This window comes from Trachemys scripta, chromosome 5 (genome assembly GCF_013100865.1).
Source record: "Trachemys scripta elegans isolate TJP31775 chromosome 5, CAS_Tse_1.0, whole genome shotgun sequence".
NCBI classification, from domain to species: Eukaryota; Metazoa; Chordata; order Testudines; family Emydidae; genus Trachemys; species Trachemys scripta.
Window position 1 is genome coordinate 137,432,090 of NC_048302.1, and position 23,693 is coordinate 137,455,782.

Consider the following 23,693-nt stretch of genomic DNA (forward strand, 5'->3'; position numbering starts at 1 on the left):
CAGAAACACTGTCCCACAGCAGGTCTAAGCACTTCGACCTGATTATCAGTGATTTCAGCTGTAGTGGTCACTTAACAAAACAAAAGACTCTATGGAGCCTAATCAGCTCTGTCTTTAAACAGTCTTGTGACTCAGGCAGATCATCAAGCAAAACACCTGTCCCCAGCCTCTCTCCTGATGCCCTCGATCAGCACAGGCTAAGGACAGTTCTACTGTCCTTTACTCACACAATAACAATTTCACCCTCCCTCCCCCCGCATTCAAGTGATTTGTAACCCAACCCCAGCCAAAATCTCTCACTTAGGCAGCACAGCTCTGTTTGCTGGATACCTGGGTAGATTAGGTGTGAATGTAAATACAGCCTTTCCCCCCAGCCCATCAGTAGCTGTCAGGGAGAGCTCATTTGGACTTTGCTTACAAATCATCATTTGAAATGATTGGGTTGGCCACCATCACCGGAATGAACACACTGACTTTGTCATCAAAAACAACAGCCGTATAAGGAAGCGAGTCTATGTTCATACTTTTCAAATCTATGATACTTTTTCAGACACACGTATTTTATCAGACACTGTATATGCTTTTAAAGTGTGTATTAATGTTTCAATTCAAATGTCCAAACAGTCACTAAATTGGCAACGCTGCATGTAACTAGTTCACAAAACTGGGGAGGGGGGGGGGTGGGGAAATTGGGGGGGGGGGGGGGGGGTGGGAAATCCCTGCTTGGGGAATAAAAACAAAACAGAAAACGACTCTGTACCGTAGCCACTTCTTCATCCTCAGAGGACTCGCTGTCGGACTCCGGGATGGCTGCAGGGAACAGAAAGCAAAGCAGGAAGTTACCCCGGTCAGCAAGAAGAATGAAACCTTTGCAGGCGCGCTCAGCCGAAGGGTCCCCCTGTGTGTTCCAGCCCCCCGGGAGGGACCCAGCACCCTCAAATACCCCAACATCTATGGGAGGTGAGAGTGCCTTGGGCCGTGTCCCAGGACTAGGTCATCTGCTTCAGAAAAGCAGCCACCACTGGTAGCTTCATGCATTTACACCACAGTATTGCCAACTCCTGCAATTGTACCGCAAGTCTCATGTGAATTAGTATTCTCCTTCAAGCCCCAGCTCCTGGAGTCATGTGAGGACGTGAGAATCCCTCGTTCGTTGTTTTTAAAAAACATCTCTTGATTTTTAAGCCATGCGATGCTGGCAGAGCAGGTGCCAGCTCATGCCAAGGCCCCTGGGTCTCAACTTAACACTGACGTAGCTGGAAACCAGTCTGGCTCAGTTGTGTGTTAGTATTGTTCAGATAGGTATTGGAATGAGAAGAATGTGTTTGGTGTACAGACTTTATGGACTGCTTGTAAGTTGCTGCCTGCATTAATCTCACTTCTAATACCTGTAGCCCATGTGATAAGGTGACATTTAAGTGTTTGCTCTGTAACTGCAAATCACCAGACGGGAGAGGAGCATTAACGGGCGTGAAATACTAGGCGCCAACAGGAGGTGGTGTCTCCTGACCCTCAAAGGAGGGCCATCGACGCCAGATGAGCTATTGTGGGACAAAAGACTTTGTTGTTTGCTCTCCACCCCACGGAATTTGCAACTGTAAGCAGAAGCGGGGAAGGAATAAAAAGCCCTGACAAGGAGGAACTGTATCTTTCATGCTGATTGAATGCTGAGGGGCAAGTGTTACTAAGCATAAGCAAAAGATCCCCGGTGCTTGGCCTGGGTTAGCCCCAAAAGACACACAGAGCTTGCCTATTCTAGAAACTTCTATGACTTTTTGAAACTTAAGATTGGAACTATATGTGTATCTGTGTTTACCTGCTTTTACCTTGTAAATAACTAATTTCCTTTTCCTACTTAACTAATCTTTAGACAGTTTATTGTAGGATTGACTACAAGCATTGTCTTTGGTGTGAGATCTAAGGTGCAACTGACCTGGGGTAAATGACTGGTCCTTTGGGAGTGGGAGTAACCTGGATATTGTTAGGTTTCAGAGTAGCAGCCGTGTTAGTCTGTATCCGCAAAAAGAACAGGAGTACTTGTGGCCACTCTGTATGCATCCGAAGAAGTGGGCTGTAGTCTACGAAAGCTTATGCTCTAATAAATTTGTTAGTCTCTAAGGTGCCACAAGTACTCCTGGATATTGTTGTGACCTTTGGTGTAAGGGACCATCTGTCACAAAGGCAGGCTTACTTGGGTGGCAAGGGAGATCGGAGTACCCAAAGGGACTGTCTGTGACTCCATATTCAGGCTGTTATAGCATCTGAGAAGTTTACACTTGATAATTGGTTAGTGATGTCCAAGTATAAAACTCACAGCCAGTTTGGGGTTTGTGCCCTGCTTCTTAGCAGCCTGTCCCGAGGCGGGTCCTCACGCCCCTGAGCCCCCACAGGACAGCTTGCCAAGCCAATCTCATGAGCTTCTAGGGGCCTGACTCAGGACTGTGGCATGGTTGGGGCTGGCGATGCGGATTGCTTTGCATCACTTTACCCACCTTTCCCCGTTGCGAGGATTTGACCCCATTGCTCAAACAGGCGTGCAAGGAAGTGAAGCCCTGGGAGCCATGCTGGCCACTGGAAGCAGCTGGGAGCCCAGGAAAGAAGGGTCCATGTACGGTGTTATCTGGGCTTAGCAGGGACCAATCCGACATGGGCTGGAGGAGTGTCCGGGGAAGACAGACCACGCGTGACTTTTCCATCTCTTAACGTCTCTGATTGATGCGATACAGGAAGCTGGGGGCGCCGGTGGTGGGGTTTGGAATGGGGACCGCAGCACCAGGGCCCCCAGGGATAGAATTCTGGGGTGACCCCCCCCCTCACAGAAACACTCTCCCCCACTCTATGAGAAAGACCAGAGCCAGTGACTGACCCGTCCTGGCGTAGGTGAAATGTGCTGCAATTCACAGGCCATATGTGAAGGAGGAAAGAATGTGGGTCCCATTTACAGGAACGGGGGCTGTATCCTGGAGTGCAGTGATTCTGAAAAGGACTTAGGGGCCGTGGGAGATGACCAATGGAACATGGCCAGTGTCCTCCTGTTCAGACTCTAGAGTAACAAACCCGGGGCCGTTCAGGGCTGCCATGTGGCTTCATACCACAGCCAGGCCAAACTTCAGAGCAAGAGCAGAGACAGAGCTCTGATCCACCAAGCCCCCCCCACCTATCTCCATTAGCTACTAGCAGTATAGGGCCCATGACACACAGCGAAGCAGTTCAGCTTCCATCCTGCAGAGGACAGTGGTATGCACATACCAGCAAGGTCATTACAGTTGTATAACATGGAATCATAGAACTGGAAGGGACCTCGAGAGGTCATCTAGTCCAGTCCCCTTCACTCATGGCAGGACTAAGTATTATCTAGACCAGGGGTCTCAAACACATGGCCCACAGGGTTATTTTCTGCAGCCTGCGAGCTCCTCACTTCCCTTCCCCCTCCCGCAGCGTTTACCTAGAGCAGCTCCAGCCCGACGTGCACCAGGGGCAGGGCAGGGCAGGGCAGGCTCCCTGCCTGCCTGCCCTGCCTCCGTGCCACTCCAGGAAGCGGCCAGAATGTGGGGAGGGGCAGGGGCGGCTCTATGTATTTTGCCGCCGCAAGCACAGCAGTCAGGTGGCTTTCGGCGGCATGCCTGCGGGCGGTCCACTGGTAACGTGGATTCGGCGGCATGCCTGCGGGAGGTCCACCGGTCCCGCGCCTTCGGTGTCCCCGCCATCGAATTACCACTGAAGCAGCGGGACCGGCGGACCTCCCGCAGGCATGCCACTGAAGGCAGCCTGACTGCTGCCCTCATGGTGATCATCAGGCCACCCCTCCCACGGCTTGCAGCCCGAGGCACGTGCTTGGTGCACTGGTGCCTGGAGCTGCCCCTGGAGAGGGGGGGCACATGGGTCTGTGTGTTGCTCTTGCTTCTGGCACCGCCCCCAGCAGCTCCCATTGGCCGTGGTTCCCCATTCCTGGCTAATGGGAGCTGCTGGGGGCGGTGCCTGAAGCAACAGCCACACACAGACCCCTGTGCCCCTCTTTTCCCACGTTCTGGCCGCTTCCTGGAGCGGCGTGGGGGCAGGGCAGGGCAAGCAGGCAGGGAGCCTGCCCTGCCCCCGGTGTGCGCCGGGCCAGATCCTGTCCCCCTGCAGCCGAGCCCCCTGCTCTGAGCCCCCTGCTGCACCCCACACCCCTCCTGCACCCCAACCCCCTGCCCTGAGCCCCCTGCCGCACCCTGACCCCTGCCCTGAATCCCCTGCCGCACCCCGACCCCCTGCCATACCCCATGCTCCTCCTGCACCCCAACCCACTTCCCTGAGCCCCCTGCCGCACCCCACACCCCAAACCCCTGCCCTGAATCCCCTGCCACACCCTGCACCCTGACCCCCTGCCACACTCCACACCCATCCTGTATCCCCTGGGGACAGTGAGGGGTGGATTTGGGGTGGGGATTTCGGGGAAGGGGTTGGAATGGGGGCAGGGAAGGGGTGGGAAGAAGCGGAGCTGGGGCGGGGCCTCATGGAAGGGGTGGAGTGGGGGCGGGGCCGAGGGCGGCGGGGGGGAGGTGTCAGTAATTCGGCCCTTGGGCCAATGTACTAGTCCTCATGTGGCCCTCGTGGTCATTTGAGTTTTAGACCCCTGATCTAGACCATTCCCAAGTGGTGTTTGTCTAACCTGCTCTTAAAAATCCCCAATGATGGAGATTCTACAACCTCCCCAGGCAATTTATTCTAGTGCTTAACCACCCTGACAGTTAGGAAGTTTTTCCTAATGTCCAACCTAAACCCCCCTTGCTGCAATTTTAGCCCATTGCTTCTTGTCCTATCCTCAGAGGTTAACAAGAACAATTTATCACCCTCCTCCTCCTAACAGCCTTTTATGTACTTGAAAACAGCTATCATGTCCCCTCTCAGTCTTCTCTTCTCCAGACTAAACAAACCCAGTTTTTTCAATCTTCCCTCATAGCTCATGTTTTCTAGACCTTTCAGCATTTTTGTTGCTCTTCTCTGGACTTTCTTCACATCTTTCCTGAAATGCGGTGCCCAGAACTGGACACAATACTCCAGTTGAGGCCGTATCAGCGCGGAGTAGAGTGGAAGAATTACTTCTCGTGTCTACAACACTCCTGCTAACACAGCCCAGAATGATGTGTGCTTTTTTTGCAACTGCGTTACACTGTTGACTCATATTTAGCTTGTGATCCACTATGATCCCCCAGATCCCTTTCCGCAGTACTCCTTCCTAGGCAGTCATTTCCCATTTGGTATGTGTGCAACTGATTGTTCCTTCCTAAGTGGAGGACTTTGCATTTGTCCTTATTGTCTGGATTCTACACGTATGGTCACTTTAGCAATGCAGACAGACTTAGATGGACGGGTCAGACTCCTCCAGCCTCACCCCTTCGCCTGACATCAATGAGACTGCAGTGGGGTTAAGATCCCCATACAACCAGCAGCTCCTGCACTGGACCAGACCATTAGCCAGCCCAATCTGCCAGGGGCCAATGCCAGATGGCTTGTAGGAAGAGAGACATTTCCAGTAGATCGCTCATTGTGCGGCACACGGCGGAGACCCTTTCTCCTTGACTCAGCTGGTGATCAGCTGATGCCCTGGAGCAAGGGATCGCCCTTGTAACTTGCAAGTGCGACTGCACATGTGTATTCTCACTAACAAACACTCTAAGAACCCGCTCAGCCGTTTGCAGCTCATGTCATCACATGCACTCAGAGTGGGGGGCCCTTACCTGGCAATTGGCTAATGCTGTCGCCGGCACAATCCATTCTGATCCAAGCTGACAGAGCTGTGTCTCCACGCTGGTGCGGCCTGTTGCCTCTGATGTGAGTCGACTGGTCTCCTTTCCCATCTGCACAGGAGGCTGGGCGTATTCCATTCCCCAGCCACATGGGGAACCGAAACCTTCCCTCTTCCTGTGAGCCGGCACCCGCAGTGGTGCATGCAACCCGCAGCAATTGTATCAACGCAGGGACTCAGCTGCGTGGACAGGACAGGGCTGTTTCACCAGCAACTTGCAGGAATGACAAGGGTCTAAGGGGCCCTGAACCTTGTGATCTCATGGGCACTGATGTGATGGTGCGGGACTCACCCCTGTGGCGCCTCCTGCTGGTCGTCTCTGGGAATTAGTGTTTCTAGCCTCTGGAGCGCCCTCTGTAGGCTGGTGTCCCACTGCCGCTGGCCCCCGTGTCCCTCCCAGGACCCGGTGCCCCTTGTCTTTGGGGTGCTGCCCCCTGGCAATACCCCTGCAGTCTCAGGGTCTCCCCACCCAGGGGAACCCCTAACCCTCTATCCCCACCTTGCCTCAGTCGTGGGCTACTGCCAGTCACCATCTAGCCCCCGTTCACTGGGGCAGACTGCAGTATAGGTCACTCATCATAGGCAAGGGGGGTTTGGACCTGCTGCCTCTGCCTACCCATGGGCTGCCCCCTGCAACCCCAGTACCTAACTGGCCTTAGACTAGGCCGCAGCCTGGGGTTTTCCAAACCGGAGCTCCCCAGCTCCCTTGGCCTTCCCCCAGCCCTGCTCCACTCCAGGTACCTTCTCTCAGCTCCCTGCAGCCAGGTCCCTCCCTCTCAAAGCTAGAGAAAGTCTCTCTCTGGTGTCTGGCCACAGCCCTCTTATAAGGGCCAGCTGGGCCCTCATTAAGCCAACCTCGGCCTGATTGGGGTGTGGCCCCAGCTGAGGCTGGCTTTCCCCAATCAGCCCCGCTTTTCCTTTCCTGCCACAGTCCTCTCCCCGGGCTGATTTAAGCCTTTTAAGGCAGGAGCGGGTGACCACCCCGCTACAGGGCATAAAATACTATGGGAGAGATTCTGTTTTACACTAGGGCCTTGTCTGCAGGGGGAAGCTATTCCAGCGGAAGGCAGGGAGTGAGCGCATCCACCCCAGGAGCTCTTCCAGAGTCGCTAGTGTGGAATAATTTACCCTGCAATAGCTACTCCGGTCAATGGCGCAGACAAGCCCCTCGACCGTTTACACCTCTAGCCTTAAAGTGGCTTTAAAGTGAATACACCTGCTTTACTCACTTCCTTACTCCCACCTCAGTGCTCTTCATGAACCCGCTCGGTGCCAGCCCAGGTCACCTGTTCCCCTCCGGGGGCTTTGCACATTTCAAATACCTGTACACGTCAGGTACGTCCCCTCCCTGAGCCGCGCTGAGCAGATCTAGGTCTTGCCTTGGGAACTGATCCCTGACCATTTCTGAACGCCTGCTGGGGAGGAGGTGCCCAGAAGAATATTCCAGACAGCAGAGCTGTATTCCCCCCCTTGTCCATGATGGGATGCCCTGTGGAGGCAGCCCATCATTGCCTGGGCCCTTTTTCCTGACATCTCACAGTGCATTCTCGCCACGAAGCTCTGCACGGAGATTTGAACCAACTGTCCATTACGCTGCCAGTGCCATCATCACTTCTCCCCTCCCCCGTTCTTCTAACTTCTTCTAAAATACCTGTTTCCTCTTGACTTGTCTCTCTGGGCATCTCCCGCAAGAGGACAGCTTTGGAGGACAGTCTGTGTTTTTTCAAGCAAGGAGTTTCAGAGATACAGGGAGTTGGAGGGGGAACACACAGTGCAGTTGAAAACGGATAGAAGTTTTTCACACAGTGAGTAATTAGCCTGTGGAACCCCCTGCCACATGATGATGTTGCGGCCAAGGAATTAACAAAGTTCAAAGGAAGACGGGCCATTTCTATGGATAACAAGACCATCCAGAGTTAGAATAGTTAATGCTAACTAAAATCATGGTAGAGTCCTGCTTCAGGGCTTACGCCAATATCTGATTATTACAGAACAGGATGAGCCCTCCGTGGGGTCAGAATATCCAACATCTACTGCTGCCGGGTTTTTACACCTTCCTCCAAAGCATCTGGGTCTGAGCCAGTCTGGCAGTTCCATTAGAGATTCTCTTACTCGCCGAAGGTGTCTTCCATCCGACTGACAATTCACAGTCGAGTGATTGGCTACAGTTTTGTTGAACCCATTCGACGGCTACAGCAGCCCCTAGCAGGCTTTATCATATTCTTTATAGTTTGGTAGCACCTGGAGACTCCAGCCGAGATCTGGACCCCATTACGCCAGGCGCTGCACAGACACAAGGACAGTGCAGAGCTGACAAGCCCTCACTAGGTTTATGGACCCAAAAGGTCCCTGTAGAGTATATCAAGCTGATAGCGGCCCGTGGTTGGAGGCAGCCGGCCGTACCCCTCACTATCTGTACTGTCGCTTGCAGCGCCCGGGGCTGCCAGCGCCAGGAAGAGCTCAACCAGCACCAAAGTGGCTCCTGTCTCCTGCGGCTACGTCCCCTTTCCCTCCCCTTTTCCCTCCCTAACCCTGGAAATCCTCCGAAATCCGAGTTCATGCTAGTTAATCAGCAGGGGATGCAGTAACATAGGACCCTTGGGGGTGCACGGTGCATTCGGAGAGCTCAGATTTCCAGGGAAGGGGAACTGGGGTAAGTGGAATTCACATCGAATCTAGCTGTAACCGCAAGCACATCTCTCTCTCTCCCCTTTGCACAATCACTCCTCTCTCAGGATCAAACTCATCCCTGGAGCAACTGCGCCGGCTTTAGTGAGTTACATCAAGGATAACTTTGGCACTCAATTGGTACATCTCCAGGGGGTTCTTCATACCAGGCAGCCGCCCACCTGTGTTCTTCTTGAGCCAAGCTGGTTCCCCACGGCTAAGGCTCGTGACTAGAATAGGGGAGCCAGAGCTGGGATACTCCAGGGACTAAACAGGACCTTTACATCAGATAACGGGAACTAAAAAGAAACGTTTTTGTCATGTAACAGCCAATTAGCCTGTGGAACTCACTGCCACAGGATGTCATTGAAACCGAGAATTTAGCAAGATTCAAAGAGGGATTGGATTTTGCATATAACCAATAGCCACTTGTAACAGCTAATGCAAACTCATTTTGCAGGGGCATAAAGCCTCTTGCTTCTGGGCTTAGGCCAGTCTCTACCATCAGGGATCAGGACAGGGTTCACAGCATGGGGCAGAGTACCCCTCACCTGCTACAGCTGGGCTCTGATGCCTTCCTCTGCAACACCTGATACTAGCCCCTGCTGGGGGGTTACTTGGCTTTGAGCCACGCTGCGGCTTCCTACGGTGCAAGGTCTGTGCTTAATACCTGCTAATAACAGCAATCTGCTCCGCAAAACTTCACATTATGTGTTTGGTACGTGGGCAAATCGCTCTCCCTTGGAAAGGCTTTGGGGTCGGAGACCAGGACGTGGGCAGGAGTCAGTAATGTAACGTTCCCTCTGCCGATACTCACACCTTGTCAACTGTTGGAAATGGGCCACCTTGAGTGCAATTGCATTGGCCTCGAAAAGTGATTTCCCCTCCCTTGGTATTCACCCCTTCTTGTCAGCTATTGAGACTAGGCCACGTCCCCCTTAATTGAATTGGCTCGTTAGCACTGACCCCCCACTCGGTAAGGCAACTCCCATCTTTTCACGTGCTAGACTAGATATTCTGCTTAGTGTATTGCCCACGCCATGCATGTGATGAAGTGGTTCTAGCCCATGAAAGCTTATGCCCAAATACATGTGTTAGTCTCTAAGGTGCCACAAGGACTCCTCGCTGTTTTAGTCAGGACTAGGAGCCCGTGGTCAGAGGCAGGGCCAGAGCAAAGGGTCACAGCCGGAGTCAGACATCGGGGCAGATGGCCAGAGCCAGGTTATCTAGAGCCAGGTTGGACCCAGGCAAGCACAGGGCTATCACAGCCCCGGGTGAGCGCTTTGAGCAGCCACTGAACTGCTGCCGCTGCCGGGCTTAGGAGCCGGTCTGCTGCCTCCTCCCACCGGCCAGGCCGGTGCACCCGTCAGGCGGCCGACGCCAGGCCAGCTGTGCTCGTGAGGTAGCCCGGAGACTGGCTCTGCTGCAGGCCTGACACTAAGTGCTGGTCATGGGCCCCTCGCTCATTAGTGCTGGGCTCGATTTCATCACAAGCCCACAGCAGCCGAGTGGAGCCATCCATCTCCTGAGCCGTCTCCCCTTGAAACAGTCTGTGCATAAGCCTTTATGCACCGCCGCCGCCCTGCATCGGGTTACACGTGCTGTGTTATTTACAGAGCATAAAGTCTTAGGCCAAACCTACAGGAGCCGAACGGTGCCCGCTCCTTCCTCCGTACCAGCTGGCCTGGGCTTCTCTGCCACTCAGCTCCCAGGTCCACACGCCCGGCCAGTCGCGGCAGCGTTTGCAAGCCCCGCATGGACCGACAGTGATCTCAGAAGCATCCAGTCTAAGTACTGTAACTGTCCTTGGGCTGAGACGCAGCGCGTGGAGCTGCAAGGGAAGGTGGGCCAGGGAGTATCTGGTCCCAGCTGAGTCTGGGGAGAGGCCAGCAGTGGGGACTTGGCTGATGGTTTTGTGCTGAAGACGTCCAATGTTTATAGGGAAGTCTCCCCTACTCAGATCCAGGGCCGTGCAAAGTTCTCTTGGTGGAAGGGGCTCGGGTCTGAGATGTTCCCTCATGCACTGCTCACACCTCCAGCTTCCCACGGGAGCAGGGCTCAACAGGGACAGGGCCCCCATAGTGGCATGTTGCCTCAGGCAATGTCCCATCACCCATCGTCAGTATGTGTTCTCCCCCCACGTACCCTCCCCCATACTAGAATCATAGAATATCAGGGTTGGAAGGGACCTCAGGAGGTCATCTAGTCCAACCCCCCGGCTCAAAGCAGGACCAACCCCAACTACATCATCTCTGATAACACCACAGTGTTCGTTCCTCTGCTCAGGAACCGGCCAGTGCGCCAGGTCAGGGTGGACACAATTTCCCAGGACATCCCCAAGTTCTAGTGTGACTCCAGAGCAGACCGCGCCAGCAGCTTTCGGAGCCCAGTTTCCTCTCCTTCACTTCTGATGTCTGTCACTCGGCAGGACTGCAGAGACCGGGACGGGCTGGTCCTTCCTTGTTCTGACCCACACCCTCTGCCAGCCCTTGGCTCTGCCCAGTAATGGCTGTGGCTTCACGGCCTTCAGGCTAAGACCGATGTAGTTAAACCTGCGCGGCCGCCCTGCGATCAGCTGGAAAGCGGTGATGCAGGGTTAGCTGGTGAGAGCTGACCGCCTGGGCGGGATGGCGCTTTTCGAACACCCCCTAAAGGCTAGGGGTCGTTTCCAAACAGGGTCCCTCATGCCCCACAATTAAAGAGCCAGAGACGGATTTTTCCCCACACATTTTTTTTACTGAAGGTTAATTACCCGCTCGCCGTTGCGGGTCCCAAGCCCATGGTACGTTGTAAATAGCGATGTCTGGTCAGGCCTGGGGGGAGCGAGTGAGGCCGGGGGGAGCAAACTGGGATTCCTGGCCTGGGGCACGTGGTGGGAAGCGATGAGAAGGACGCCTGGCAGGGCTGTGCGGTACAACAGGCTGCTTTGCTACGGCTTAAGGCCAAACAGGGACAGGGGCTGTGGCCGTGCTGGGAAGACTGGAGCCAGAAGCACAGGGAGGAGAGCTGGGAGGGAGAGACCCAGGCACCACAGGGCAGGGGTGGGGGGCACTCTAGGGCTCTTTTCGGGTATTGCTTTGGACCTCGTTGGCTGAAAAGACCTTTGGTTTCCAATAAAAACAACCCCCCAAAGGAAGCGGAATTTGTTGGGGGGTGTTCTTCCTCCTTCCCGGATGTGGGATCCCCCCTTTTAACCCAGTCCCTTCCCCAGAGAGCCCAGGCTGCTACAGCCACCATGCAGCCTGGGGGGGGGCAGGAAATCGGCTATCCCAGATGGGAGTGGGGGGCGCTCGGCGTGCCTGGGTTTGGGTGGGGAGCAGTGCCCACATCTCACCCCAGGCTCCATGGGAGAAGAGCTTGGATCTCTGCCTCTGGCCAGAGAGGGCTGGATGGGGGCAGGGAACTGACAAACGCAGGATGTGTGGGGGGGGGGGGGGATGGATAGTGGTGAAGAGACATCAGCGCTGGGCTTAATCTGCTGCAAGGAAGGGGCTGCAAAGGTGGGACTGGTCTGGCCAATGCACTCTCCTAGCCCTGCCTTCCTGGCGAATGATAAGCCAGAAGGATGAGGCCCAGGGCTCCCTCCACCCCATCGTCCCCAGTGCCTCCTCCCCACTGCCCTGGCCAGCTACGGACCAGAGGCTGCGGTGTGATGCAGGGGGTCTCCAGGATCCGGCAGAGCTCCCTTCGCACCACTAGAGGGAGCACTGCTGGGCAGGCAGCTAAGTTCCCAGGCTCTCTACCTCCCCGGCCGCTCCCGGGAGAGGGGCCCTGGAGCATGGCTTTGTTGCTAGCATAGGGACTGGTCGTCTCACAGGGCCTCTGGTCCCCAGCCGCAGCTGCTGCTCCGTGCGGTTGCCGTGGCTGATGTGACGGGGCAGGCAAACCTTGCCCCAGACAGGAAGGGGTTAAAGAGGGACTCTTTCGTTTGCTGCATGTATTGGCTTTGGCTTAAGGAACTATCACCCCACAAGAGGTTGAATGCTTCCCAGTAGCGGGGCCAGAGGGCCAGTGAGTCACCTTTACAGCCAGAGCAGGCCAAAAATTGCCATGGGGAAACTGAGGCAGAGCTGTGTCTCTCCAGCCACAAGGGGGCGTGTTGGGACAGCAGCTCTGGGACAGCATCACAGAAGCATGATTGCGCAGAGAGCACACTAGCTGCCATCTCAGAGTACTAGGGGCTGTTCCTTTACATAAATACGCTGGCGAAGCGCCCAGGGGCGGGGACAGGAGCTGGTAACGAGGGGCAGGCCCGGAGCGGAGCAGGCGGTTACAGGGCGGTGTCGTGGTGCTGCAGGCCGGGCGCTTTGGCCTCCCGCGGGTAGTACTCGGCCAGGATGCTCTCGGGAATCCGCTTCAGCAGCTCCTTCGGGAAGATGCGGAGCAGCTGCCAGCCGATGTCCAGCGATTCGAAGATGGTTCTGTTGTCGTAGGGGCCTGGCGAGCGGGAGAGAGGCGTGTTGGGAGACTGGCTACAGACACCTGGCTGGGGCCCAAGGGTGGACACCTACACCACGCCCCAGGAGGGGCTAGAAATGAATGTGGACTCCCGCGCCCCAAGCTGGTCTGGAGAACGGCTAGAGATACGTGAGCACCAGGAGGGCCTAAAGGGCTAAAGAGTCTCACGCCCCACCAAGTCCTAGAAAATGGCCCGGGACACCCAGGCCCGAGGAGAGATTGGAGAATGGGAAGGGCCCCCGGGAGGGACTGGAGAACGGCCAGAGGGCCCCAGGAAAGGCTGGAGAACGGCCAGGGGGCCCCGGGGCCTCGGGGCCGGCTGGAGAATGGGATTCTGGAGACATGGGCTACAAAGTTTTTTATGACGGGAGCTTTCAGCCCCTGCTGTCCTGAGCTGGCCGTAGGCTGTGCCCGCAAAGCCCGACGTCGGCTCCACCGTGGGTGTCTTTGCACTGAGCACCACTCGTTTGCGGGCTCTCTGCCGAAGGAGGGCAGCGGGCTGCCATGCTGGCCTGCGAGCCAAGGCACTCCAAGCGGGGACCCCCAGCCCGTCCTCTGTAGCAAACACAGTGGCTTGCTTCAGCCGTGCCCTTCCCCGCCCTGCTGCAGACGCGTGGGCTCTGCCTGCCCGCTGGGCGCCTGTGCGTGGAGCTGGAAGCCGGGCTCCTTACCCTGGGCGATGAACTGCTTCTCAAACTTCTGCAGGAACTCCAGGTACAGCAGGTCGTCGGCCGACAGCGCCTCCTCCCCGACCACGGCCTTCATGGCCTGCACGTCCTTGCCTATAGCGTAGCAGGCGTACTGGGGGTGCGACCGAAAGGATGGGCTGGTGAATGGGGTGCAGGAGAACTTGCAACAGGGGCGCATGGGGAGAAATCCACTGAAGATACTATGGTGCTGGGCACCACGTAAAACAGATTATCCCCCAGGCAGGGCTGTTATCTTCAATTTGCATGTAAGGAACCGAGGCAGTAGACTAAGTGACCGATCCCAGGACACAGGGAGTCCGGGCAGAGCAGGGAATTGATCCAAGTGTCCCAAGCTATCACCCTAACCACTGGACCATACTTCCTCTGGGGAAGTCAGCGCACTTACCCCAGTTCACTGCCGGTGTAACTGAGGGCAGCCTCCAGCTCTCCATATGAAGGGGAACGAGAGAGGGGTCGGGATGGAGAATCCCTCAGCGGGTACGACTGACGTAACAAATTATTCCTACCCCCTATTGCTGCACTTACCAGCTGGTTGGAGACGTCACCATGGTCCTTCCGGGTCATCCCCTCCCCGATAGCCGACTTCATCAGGCGGGACAGGGAGGGCAGCACGTTTATGGGGGGGTAGATCTGTGGCAGCAGAAAACACATGATCACGATGGCCTTAGCACGCCCTGCATGGCGGGTGTGTTAAGTGCCAGACGGACACCTGCTAGTGAACCCCCCACAAGAAACCCCGGCAGGAGATGGGGATTGTGAGCCCCGTTTTACAGACAGCGGCCAAGCCATTCGCCCAGGCTCACAGGAGCAGCCAGTGGCCAAGCTGGCATTAGAAGGGCGGAGTTCCTGGTGCCCAGGTTTGTGCCCTGGGCAGTAGATCTCCTCTCTCTTTATCACGTGCCCTCTCGCTAGCCAGTCAGCACCCCAGTTCCCCCAAAGCCACGGCTCTGTGCGCCCCTGCGGTTCCAGCCTTGGGGTCATCCCCTTTGGCAGTGGGTTTCCCTGGCTGTGGTCAGAGCCTGAGCCCTCTGCTCCACCCCGAGACACGGAGGGGGAAGGAGCGGCTCTCAGATTCGGGGGCGGCGAACCTGTCTGTTATGAAGCTGTCTGTCCACGTACACCTGCCCTTCCGTGATGAAGCCCGTCAAGTCGGGGATGGGGTGGGTGATGTCTGGGAAGGAAAAGACAGAGCCAATGGTAGCCTGTGAGGCCCGCAAACCAGCCAAGGGCTGTGGGCCAAATGAGCCCCCTCCACAAGGAGCCCACCCTCTGACAGCTGGAGTGGTGATGCCAGCCTATGCCCGGCCCGAGGGAACTGTCCTGGGCAGACCCTCACCAGCTCCCCCCCCGTAGAGGGTAGGACCACCCCACCCACAATACCACCCCCCGGCACCCTCAGCCAGAACTCCGGCCCCTGCCAGGTAGGGAAGCCCGCGCGAATACTGGCTCTTGGACCATCTCCATTCCCGACGGATTGTTACAGATGCCAGTCACATGGCAGTGCTTCTCCCTGATTGGACGGCTCAGCCCCCAGCCCACTGATGTGTTACCATCGATGGACAGTTCGGTGCTTGCCATGGACCTGCGTGATCAGGGAGCCGGATCGGGGCCCGGTGCTGACGCAGGGCCTCAGTGCTGGTGCCAGGGGACGCAGGGTTTGTGGGGGGGCAGAATGGCAGCTCGGGGGAGAACCCCACCCTGGGACGATCCCAGGAAAAGCCCACGCGTGGCGCCCTGCAGACCCGTCCTCCTCTGACGAGTCCCCTCCCGGAGCAGAGGGAGCACTCCCCCTTCTGACCGCTCCCCAGGGCGCTCCCCGTGTAAAGGTCTTCGGAGCCGCATTCGGGCACTGTCCCCTCCCTCTGACGGGATGCTGACGGCCGGGGGGGGAGGGGGGGGCAGGGCCGCAGCCTGAGTGATTCTGGCAGGCGAATAGGGGAACTTGTGGGATCTCAGATAAGGAATTGGGAGGTGGGGCGGAGGTCATGCATGGGCGGCAGCTTCCCTCTTTCCATTTCCTGCTTCTCGTACACTACAGCCGCAGCCCGGTCCCACAAAGGGCCCTGGGAGACCTGTGTGCAGGAGTCAGTGAGCGGTGCTGCCCTCTGGTGGCTGGGCCACGGAGAGGATAAAGGATCTACCACTGCTAGCCGAAGTGAAGGCTGGCGTCCATTAGCCCACAGCTGGTGTTTTGGGTGCTGAAGGAAGGCCGGTTCTCACCCTGCTCCCTGGGGGGCCAGCTGAGTCTGACACCTCCACATCTCTGAGCGTGGGGGCACAGCCGCCTGCTGAGATCCCTCCCCCCATCCGGTGTGGGTCGTGGCCACCGGCTGGGATCCTGGCTGCTAATGCAGCACCAGCAAATCACCGAGCAACGTGCTGATGCCCCCGGCACCCCCTGTGGCCTGACTGCTGTGGGGGCCGTGGGCTGTTCCGCTGTGTGCCTTTGCCCCGCGCCGCTCACCGTCGTTGGGCATGGTTAGAATGGGGATCTGCGTGATAGAGCCGTTCCTCCCCTCCACGCGCCCGGCGCGCTCGTAGATGGTGGCCAGGTCGGTGTACATGTAGCCAGGGAAGCCCCTGCGGCCTGGCACCTCCTCCCTGGCTGCCGACACCTAAGGGGAAGAGCCAGGAGCGAGAGTTACTGCTGCCGGCCAGCGGCCATGGGTCCCACCCTCCTGGGATCTGCCGAGGGGCCCCGTGGGGAGGACTTGTTCCAGCTTCGGCCCCATCACCGGGTCTGGGATACGGAGCAGGATGTTCCTCCTGCCCGGCTGTCCCATAGGGGCAGCGCCCCCCTCGCGCTCAGGAGAAGCTCCCCGGGAACACCTGCAGAGCGACTCTGTTCTCCTTCAACCCCCTCCGGAAAACTCGCCTTTGCCACGATGCCTCCGAAACCCCTTGGCACTGCCTAGGACCCCTCGCTGGCTGGACACTGGGCTGCCAGCCAGGCGGTTTGCTCAGATTAGCAATCTCCAGGTTCAGGGCCCGAGGGAGGACACCCGACGGGAAACACAATTGTGGCCCCAGGACAGAGGCAAGCGTGGACTGGAGTTACTTTCCCCTTCCCCAGCCCCCTGCAATGCACATGTTATCCTGCGGCTGTTGGATGCCCGGTGCAGCTGGGGGGTGAGGCCCAAGGAGCCAGAAGGAAGGAGCGTAGCGAGGAAAGCGAGTCCCAGAAGGTTGTGGGAGAGTTGGCCACGTTCACCCCAACCTGCCAGCCCACCCCCGGGGTGTATGTGACGATGTGTGTCGGGAGGTGGATGGGAGCAGCTGGAAGGGAGTGGACGGGAGCCGGACACAGGCAGGGGAACTGGTCACATCACCCGAGTGTCCTGTTTGGACCAGAGTCTCCAAAGCATTGGTCTCTCATTTAGGAGCCCAAAGGAAGCGACTGGGTTTGATGAAGGCCTCAGCTCCCGCTGCTTGTTCACCTGCCTCAGTGGGAGTTGCTGGGAGCTGATCACCTGGGGACAGTCTGGCCCCCCCGGGCAGTGGGACCCAGCCCAGCTCTCCCTGGGAAGTGGGACACAGTCCGGCCCGTTCACAGGCACCACCAGCTCTTGGGAAGGCTGTGGCCTGAGTCCAGCTGTGGCGTCAGGATGGGAGGCGTCACCGTACTGACCTCCCGCAGGGCCTCGGCGTAGGAGCTCATGTCGGTCAGGATCACCAGGACATGCTTCTCGCACTGGTAGGCCAGGAACTCGGCGGTGGTCAGCGCCAGGCGCGGGGTGATGATGCGCTCGATCCTGCGGGAGGAGACGGCCGTTAGCGGCGGCTGGTCTCGGATGGCATCGCGCAGCATCCCCTGAAAGCGCGTTCACCGCAGCCACGCCGTTCCCCCAAGAGACCAGGGGGCCCATCCCCGCTGGGCATCAGATGGCCCCGCTCTCGCTGACCTTGGAGTTCCCCATCGTCCAATGGTGAGCACCCCAAGCCCGCGGACAGCATCGGCACACACCCACAGGGAGCTGGAACGTCACGGCTGCACCCCTGGGCCATGCAGTTCCTGCCCCGCAAAACCAGCCCCTCTCAACTGAGCTAGGAGATGACGCTCCCCTTGCTGGGAGTAGCAGCTGGCCTAGGACGTGCGGGGGAGCAGCTCTGAGTCTGTCTAGCAGAGGGCAGCCACGTCCACACACCAGCCTGTACGTTACACTCTCAGTAGGAACTAGGCCATCCCCTGGTATGGCAGGGGAACCTGCTCTGGGTGAGCTATCCCTTGGATGCGTTCCCTCTCCGCCACTGGCCACCAGGCCGCATTGCAGTGTGTCCTAACAGCAAAGGGACGAGGGGGGACGGGGGTGGGCATTGTGAAAGGACTTGAAATCTGGAGGCACCTTCTAGTTGTTGGTGGTTTCCTCCTGATGCAGGAGGAGGGCTGCCCAATCTGTAGCATCCATGTGGCATGCACCCCATGGAAGAAGAGTGTGAGCCCCGCCCGAAGAGACGAGCTCCTCCCCAGAGTGGCATTTGGGCCCAGGCGGAATGGGCCTATTGACCTCAGTAGAATTACTGCAGAGATAACTAGGCCCAGTGGATCTGACCCTCCTCTCACTTACACCAGAGCAATTCCATCGACTTCCACAGGGTTACACCAGCTTTACCCCACAGTGAGGGAGATCAGAGCCACGACGAGGATGCCTGTAGCCTCCCAGGTCTCAGTATTATTAATAATTTGTATTACCATAGGGCCCAGGCGCCCATGTCATAGACCAGGAACCCGTCGTGCTTGGCGCTGTATGATATAATTGCTATTAGGTGTATTATGGTAGTGCTCAGGCACTCCAGCCATGGATACACCCCATTGCGCTGGGCGCTGTACAGTTTTATTGCTATTAGGTATATTACGGTAGTGCCCAGGAGCCCAGCCATGGACTGCACCCTGTTGCGCTAGGTGCGTACAGTTTTGTTGCAATTAGATGTATTACGGTAGTGCCCAGGAGCCCAGCCATGGACTGCACCCTGTTGCGCTAGGCGCTGCACACGTGCAGAACAAAAGGCAGGGGGCCGGGCGTGTTATGGTTAATGGAGCCTGATCTGGCGCAGTTCCCTGGATGACAGGCAGGGGCTGCACTCACGTGGGGTCGTTGGCGAGGTTCAGGAAGAGACACACGTTCTCCATGGAGCCGTTCTCCTCAAAGTCCGACTTGAAGAAGCGGGCGGTTTCCATGTTCACCTGCCAATCACATCCAGCACAGGGCGGGGCTGAGCAACACAACAGTCCCCATTGTACAGATGGGGAAACTGAGGCCAGAGGAGGGCAGGGACTCGCCCACAGTCCCACAGGGAGTCAGTGGCAGAGCAGGGACTAGAACCCAGGTGTCCTGAGTCCCAGTCTCTGGTTCCCACCCCAGCCTCTTCAGTATAACTTGGCTCTTTTAATTCCTTTCTGCTTTTACTCCTCTGGGCCCATGTCACCCTGGGGATGCAGCGCGAGGGCCTGCCAGGATGGAGCAGGCTGCTGTGGCACGGAGTGCCTCGGGGCACTGGCCCGGCTGCAGGGCACCTCTCCGCGTGGCGCTGGGTCTCCTGGGACCGGCTCCGGAGAAAGCAGCTGGTGCCGGGGGCAGTGAGCAGTGTGGGGCCGGGGAGCAGAGCAGATTGCAAGGACACAGCTGTCCACCAGGGGGGAGCACAGTGCTGCCGATCTCGGCCACCCGGCTCTTTACAGGGGGGTTCTCCCTGTCCCCGGGCCCAGCCCGAGGGGGCCGGGAGGCAGATCCAGGGCTTAGCCTTTTCCCCACCGACCACTCGCTCTGCCGCGCCTCTCCGAGGAGCAGTTTCCAAAGCCCTTGGCCCTGAGACCAAGGCAGGATGTTGGATCCTCCCATGCGCGTGCTGACCCCCCAGTGGCTGGGCTCAGCCTCGAACCCTGGTCCGCAGAGATGCCCCTGAGCGAGGGCCCTGGCTGATCCCAGACTCAGCCTTGAGCCCCCCAGATCTGTCCCCGAACCCAGCCCCAGCACGATGACTCTGACCCCCAGGTCCCCAGCCAAGGTCTGGACGCCTTGCTCTGGGTCTGACCCAAACCCCAAGTCCAGGCCACCCTCAGAGCCTTGCTGCAGGGGGCCGTGAGGGGCCCTCCCAGCCGCCTGGGCTTGCTGAAGCTGTCCGCAGCCCTCCGCCCCGGGACCTGCGGCCTGGGGCAAGGCCCTGCACGGAGCTGGGAGGCCTGCGCCGCCCCCACCAGCCCCCCGTCGGACTCACCCCCATGGCTGCGAAGACGATGGCGAAATTCTCTTCGTGATAGTCCATCACATCCTTGGACTTTTTCACCAGGCCGGCCTGTCTACAGATCTGAGCGGCGATCTGCAGAGGGGAGAGACGCAGGGCTCAGACCCAGAGACGGGCCCCTCAGCCCAGCCTCAGAGCCCGACGCCCGGGCCGCCAGCTCACTTGGGCTCTGGATCCGGCCCGTCTCAGATCCGGAGGGCCAAACTGCACGCTGGCGTAACTCCACGGAAGCCAGCCGCGTTACGCCAGTGAAGAATTTGGCGGACGGAGACTGAAGCTTGATCAAACCACAGCAAATGCGGAGTCAGGGAGAACATGGAAAGTGCCTCTGGGAGTATTTGAGGGATGTAACCGAAGAGGACCGAGTCACGGGATGTTGCTAAGGAAAGGAAAATGGAGGCTGAATCCTAATCTCCTCCCAACCACTGCCGTTCTCCATCACCGTGGACACCACCAACACCATCCTGCTGTCACTCAGGCACAGAACCGGGCGCCCTCTTTGGCTCAGCCGTCTCTCTAGGTCCCCCCCCAGCTACGTCTAACCCTTGCTGATTCTTCCTGTGCCGCGTCTCTACGATACGGCCGTTCCTGTCCCTCCGCACAGCCAGAACGCCCATCACCGGGCGTCTTTTGATTGCTACAGCAGCCTTCTCTCTGGCCTGGACAACGGCCAGAGGACTGCGGCAAAGGGGGGTTTCCTAGCCTGGCACTGTGACCACGTGACCCCTGTCTTTGCCTCCCTCCACTGCCTCCCCCTTCTCTAGCATCAAACACCAGCGACTTGTTTTCACCGTCAAGGCCCCACCTGGCCAATCCCCACCCTTCCTGTCACCTCTTGCTCACTACTGAGATGTCGACGCTTGTCTCCAAACGGCTCCTGATGTCCGTCACCAGCACCCACTTGTTACATTTTCAGACAAGTCCCTTGGTGCTTCCTCCCTTGCTGGGGGAGGAGTTCCCCGTAAACAGCCCCGAACCACCTCCTCCTCCCCCCCCTGCCCCGAAACTCTCCTTTGCAGCGATGCCTACAAAAAACAGGACCCCGACCTTCCTGCTGGCTAATACTGCCTCTGAGGACAGGACAGGAAGCAATGGACTTAAATTGCAGCAAGGGAGGTTTAGGTTGGACATTAGGAAAAGCTTCCTAACTGTCAGGGTGGTTAAACACTGGAATAAATTGCCTAGGGAGGTTGTGGAATCTCCATCACTGGAAATTTTTAAGAGCAGTTTGGACAAACACCTGTCAGGGATGGTCTAGATAATATTCAGTCCTGCCATGAGTGCAGGGGATTGGACTAGGAGACCTCTTGAGGGTCCTTCCAGTTTTACGATTCTATGATTGTTTCCTTGTACGCCACCATCTCTCTGTATCCGTCTGTTGTCTCTTGTTTTAGGCTGTGAGCTCTTTGGGGCAGGGACTGTCTTTTCCTTCTGTGTTTGTCCAGCACCTGGCGCAGCGAGGGTCTGGCCCATGACTAGGGTTCGCAGGCAGTACAAAGAATAAATAACAGCGATGATAATAATAATTACTCACAGGCCTGTGGGGGTCATGTGTCTGCCTCTGCCTGATCCACAGAGGGGACGAGTCTGCTGCAGCCCCAGCTCTGAAGCCTGGCTTTCTGGCTCAACTCCAGCCTGTCTTCAATCCCAAGCAGGGGGGAAGTGATGGAGGGTGGGGGGAAGGCAGGGGGAAGTGATGGAGGATGGGGGTGGGGGGGGAAGGTGTGGGGCAGTGATGGAGGATGGGGGGTGGGGGGGTAGGCAGGGGGCAGTGATGGAGGATGGGGGTGGGGGGAAGGCGGGAGGCAGTGATGGAGGATGGATGGAAGGCAGGGGGCAGTGATGGAGGATGGGAGTGGAGGGCAAGGCGGGAGGCAGTGATGGAGGATGGAGGATGGATAGAAGGCAGGGGGCAGTGATGGAGGATGGGGGGCAGAGGGGCAGTTATGGCACGTGGGGAAGGACCTATCACTCGCTCCCTGTGATGAGAGTCCGCACTCTAATCTGATCCTTCCTGTAAGTACCTACCAATGGGCATCTGCTCCACTAACTCTGCCTTTCAATCCACTTCAAAATCATGGCAGGACCAATTGGAGGCCTGGCTTTGAAACAGGCCCCCAGCCTACCAGCGCCCCCAATCCCCAAAAAAGAGGGGCCGAGGAGGAGGCTATTTCCCTGCCCTCTGGCTCTGCTCCTGGATCCCTCCCCACCTCTGCCTTGTGCTGCCGCAGCGGCCGTTGCACTGGGCCCTGACTTTATTATATTAACTTTCGTCTGTCACTCCCGATCTGTCAGGCCAGGTTTTCCGTCCGATTGCATCACTGTCTCGCTCTGGCTTGGCGTGTGCGACTGTTGTCAGAGGGGGAAGTTGGTTGATTACCTCTTGGGCCGCGGATCTCCGGTTCGTTGCCAAAGCGGCAGCACCAGTTGCATTTATAGATCAACCTGATATTTCGAGTTCATCAAAGTTCACGACCGAGTGGTTATGATCAGGGCTGATGCAGCTTGGCATTTCAGCACAAACTTCACTTGACGTTTCTAGCGCAGCCCGGCTTTGGCTCTCACGGGCTTTGATGGCCTTGCTGGGCCCAGCACACAAGGCTGAGGAGACCCTGCCCTTCCAAACCCAGCTCTGGTTTTTAGAGATTGGCCGATGAGTGCGGGCACCGGTGCCGGAGGTGCAGAGAGATACAAACAAAAACAAGATCTTTCATCTTCCCTGCGGAATCTCAGAGATCCCAAGGCCAGAAGGGACCATCGTGATCATCTCGTCTGACCTCCTGCCTAGCCCAGGCCAGAGACCTGCCCCACAGTAATCCCTAGAGCCGAGCTGTTAGGTAAACTGAAAGTCTTGATTTAAAATTTGCCAGCGACAGATAGTCCACCACAACACTTGGTACATTGTTCCAATGGTTAATTACTCTCACTGTTAAAAATGCACGCCTTATTACCAGTCTGAATGTGTCTAGCTTCAGCTTCCAGCCGCTGGATCGTGTCAGACCTTTCTCTGCTAGACTGAAGAGACAATTACAGACTGTGATCACGTCACCTTTAACCTTCTCTTTGTTCCACTAAATAGACTGAGCTCCCCGGGCTCATCACGAGAAGGCAGCTTTTCTGATCCTTTCATCATTCTCATGGCTCTTCTCTGAACCCTCCGCAATTTATCAACCTCCTTCTTGAACTGTGGGCACCAGACTGGGACACAGGATTCCAGCAGTGGTCACACCAGTGCCAAATACAGAGGTCAAATCACCTCTTTTACTCGAGATTCCCGTTTATGCAGCCCAGGATCACATTAGCCCCTTTGACCTCAGCATCACATTGGGAACTCCTGTTCACCTGATTATCCACCACGATCCCCAAATCTTGTTCCAAGTCACTGCTTCCCAGCATAGAGTCCCCCCATCATGTAAGTATAGCCTAAACTATTTGTTCCTAGAGGTATATATTTGAAGGAACCAGGGATCACCCAATGAAATGAACAGGCAACAGGTTTAAAAGCAACATAAGGACATACGTCTTCACCCAATGCACAGTCACCCTGTGGAACTCCTTGCCAGGGGATGTTGTGAAGGCCAAAGCTATAACTGGGCTCAAAAAAGAATTAGATAAATTCCCGGAGGATAGGTCCAGCAATGGCTATTAGCCAAGATTGTCTGAGGTGCAACCCCATGTTCTGGCTGTCCCTAACCTCTGCCGGCCAGAAGCTGGGAGTGGACAACAGGGGATGGATCACTCAATAACTGCCTTGTTCTGTTCATTCCCTCTGAAGCATTTGGCATTGATCACTGTCTGAAGCCTGGATACTGGGCTAGATGGACCACTGG

The 23,693-nt window shown here is 57.1% G+C and overlaps 2 protein-coding genes across 2 annotated transcripts in view; both read right to left on the reverse strand.

Moving 5' to 3' along the window:
- The window catches only part of LOC117878417 (shootin-1-like), a 41,402-nt gene extending 35,532 nt beyond the window's left edge, over nt 1-5,870 (reverse strand). Inside the window, exons 1-2 of the mRNA XM_034772587.1 lie at nt 5,721-5,870; nt 761-810 (exon numbers count right to left, since the gene is read on the reverse strand). Of these exons, the coding sequence (XP_034628478.1) occupies nt 761-810; nt 5,721-5,757 (87 nt within the window). The 5' untranslated portion in view covers nt 5,758-5,870. The remainder of the gene's footprint in view (nt 1-760; nt 811-5,720) is intronic.
- A 5,309-nt stretch (nt 5,871-11,179) lies between these two features.
- Nucleotides 11,180-23,693, reverse strand: part of ATP6V1B1 (ATPase H+ transporting V1 subunit B1) — a 38,794-nt gene continuing 26,280 nt past the window's right edge. Inside the window, exons 4-11 of the mRNA XM_034772588.1 lie at nt 19,837-19,938; nt 18,708-18,805; nt 17,252-17,375; nt 16,088-16,238; nt 14,712-14,794; nt 14,149-14,253; nt 13,585-13,714; nt 11,180-12,892 (exon numbers count right to left, since the gene is read on the reverse strand). Coding sequence (XP_034628479.1) covers nt 12,726-12,892; nt 13,585-13,714; nt 14,149-14,253; nt 14,712-14,794; nt 16,088-16,238; nt 17,252-17,375; nt 18,708-18,805; nt 19,837-19,938 — 960 coding nt within the window. The 3' untranslated portion in view covers nt 11,180-12,725. The remainder of the gene's footprint in view (nt 12,893-13,584; nt 13,715-14,148; nt 14,254-14,711; nt 14,795-16,087; nt 16,239-17,251; nt 17,376-18,707; nt 18,806-19,836; nt 19,939-23,693) is intronic.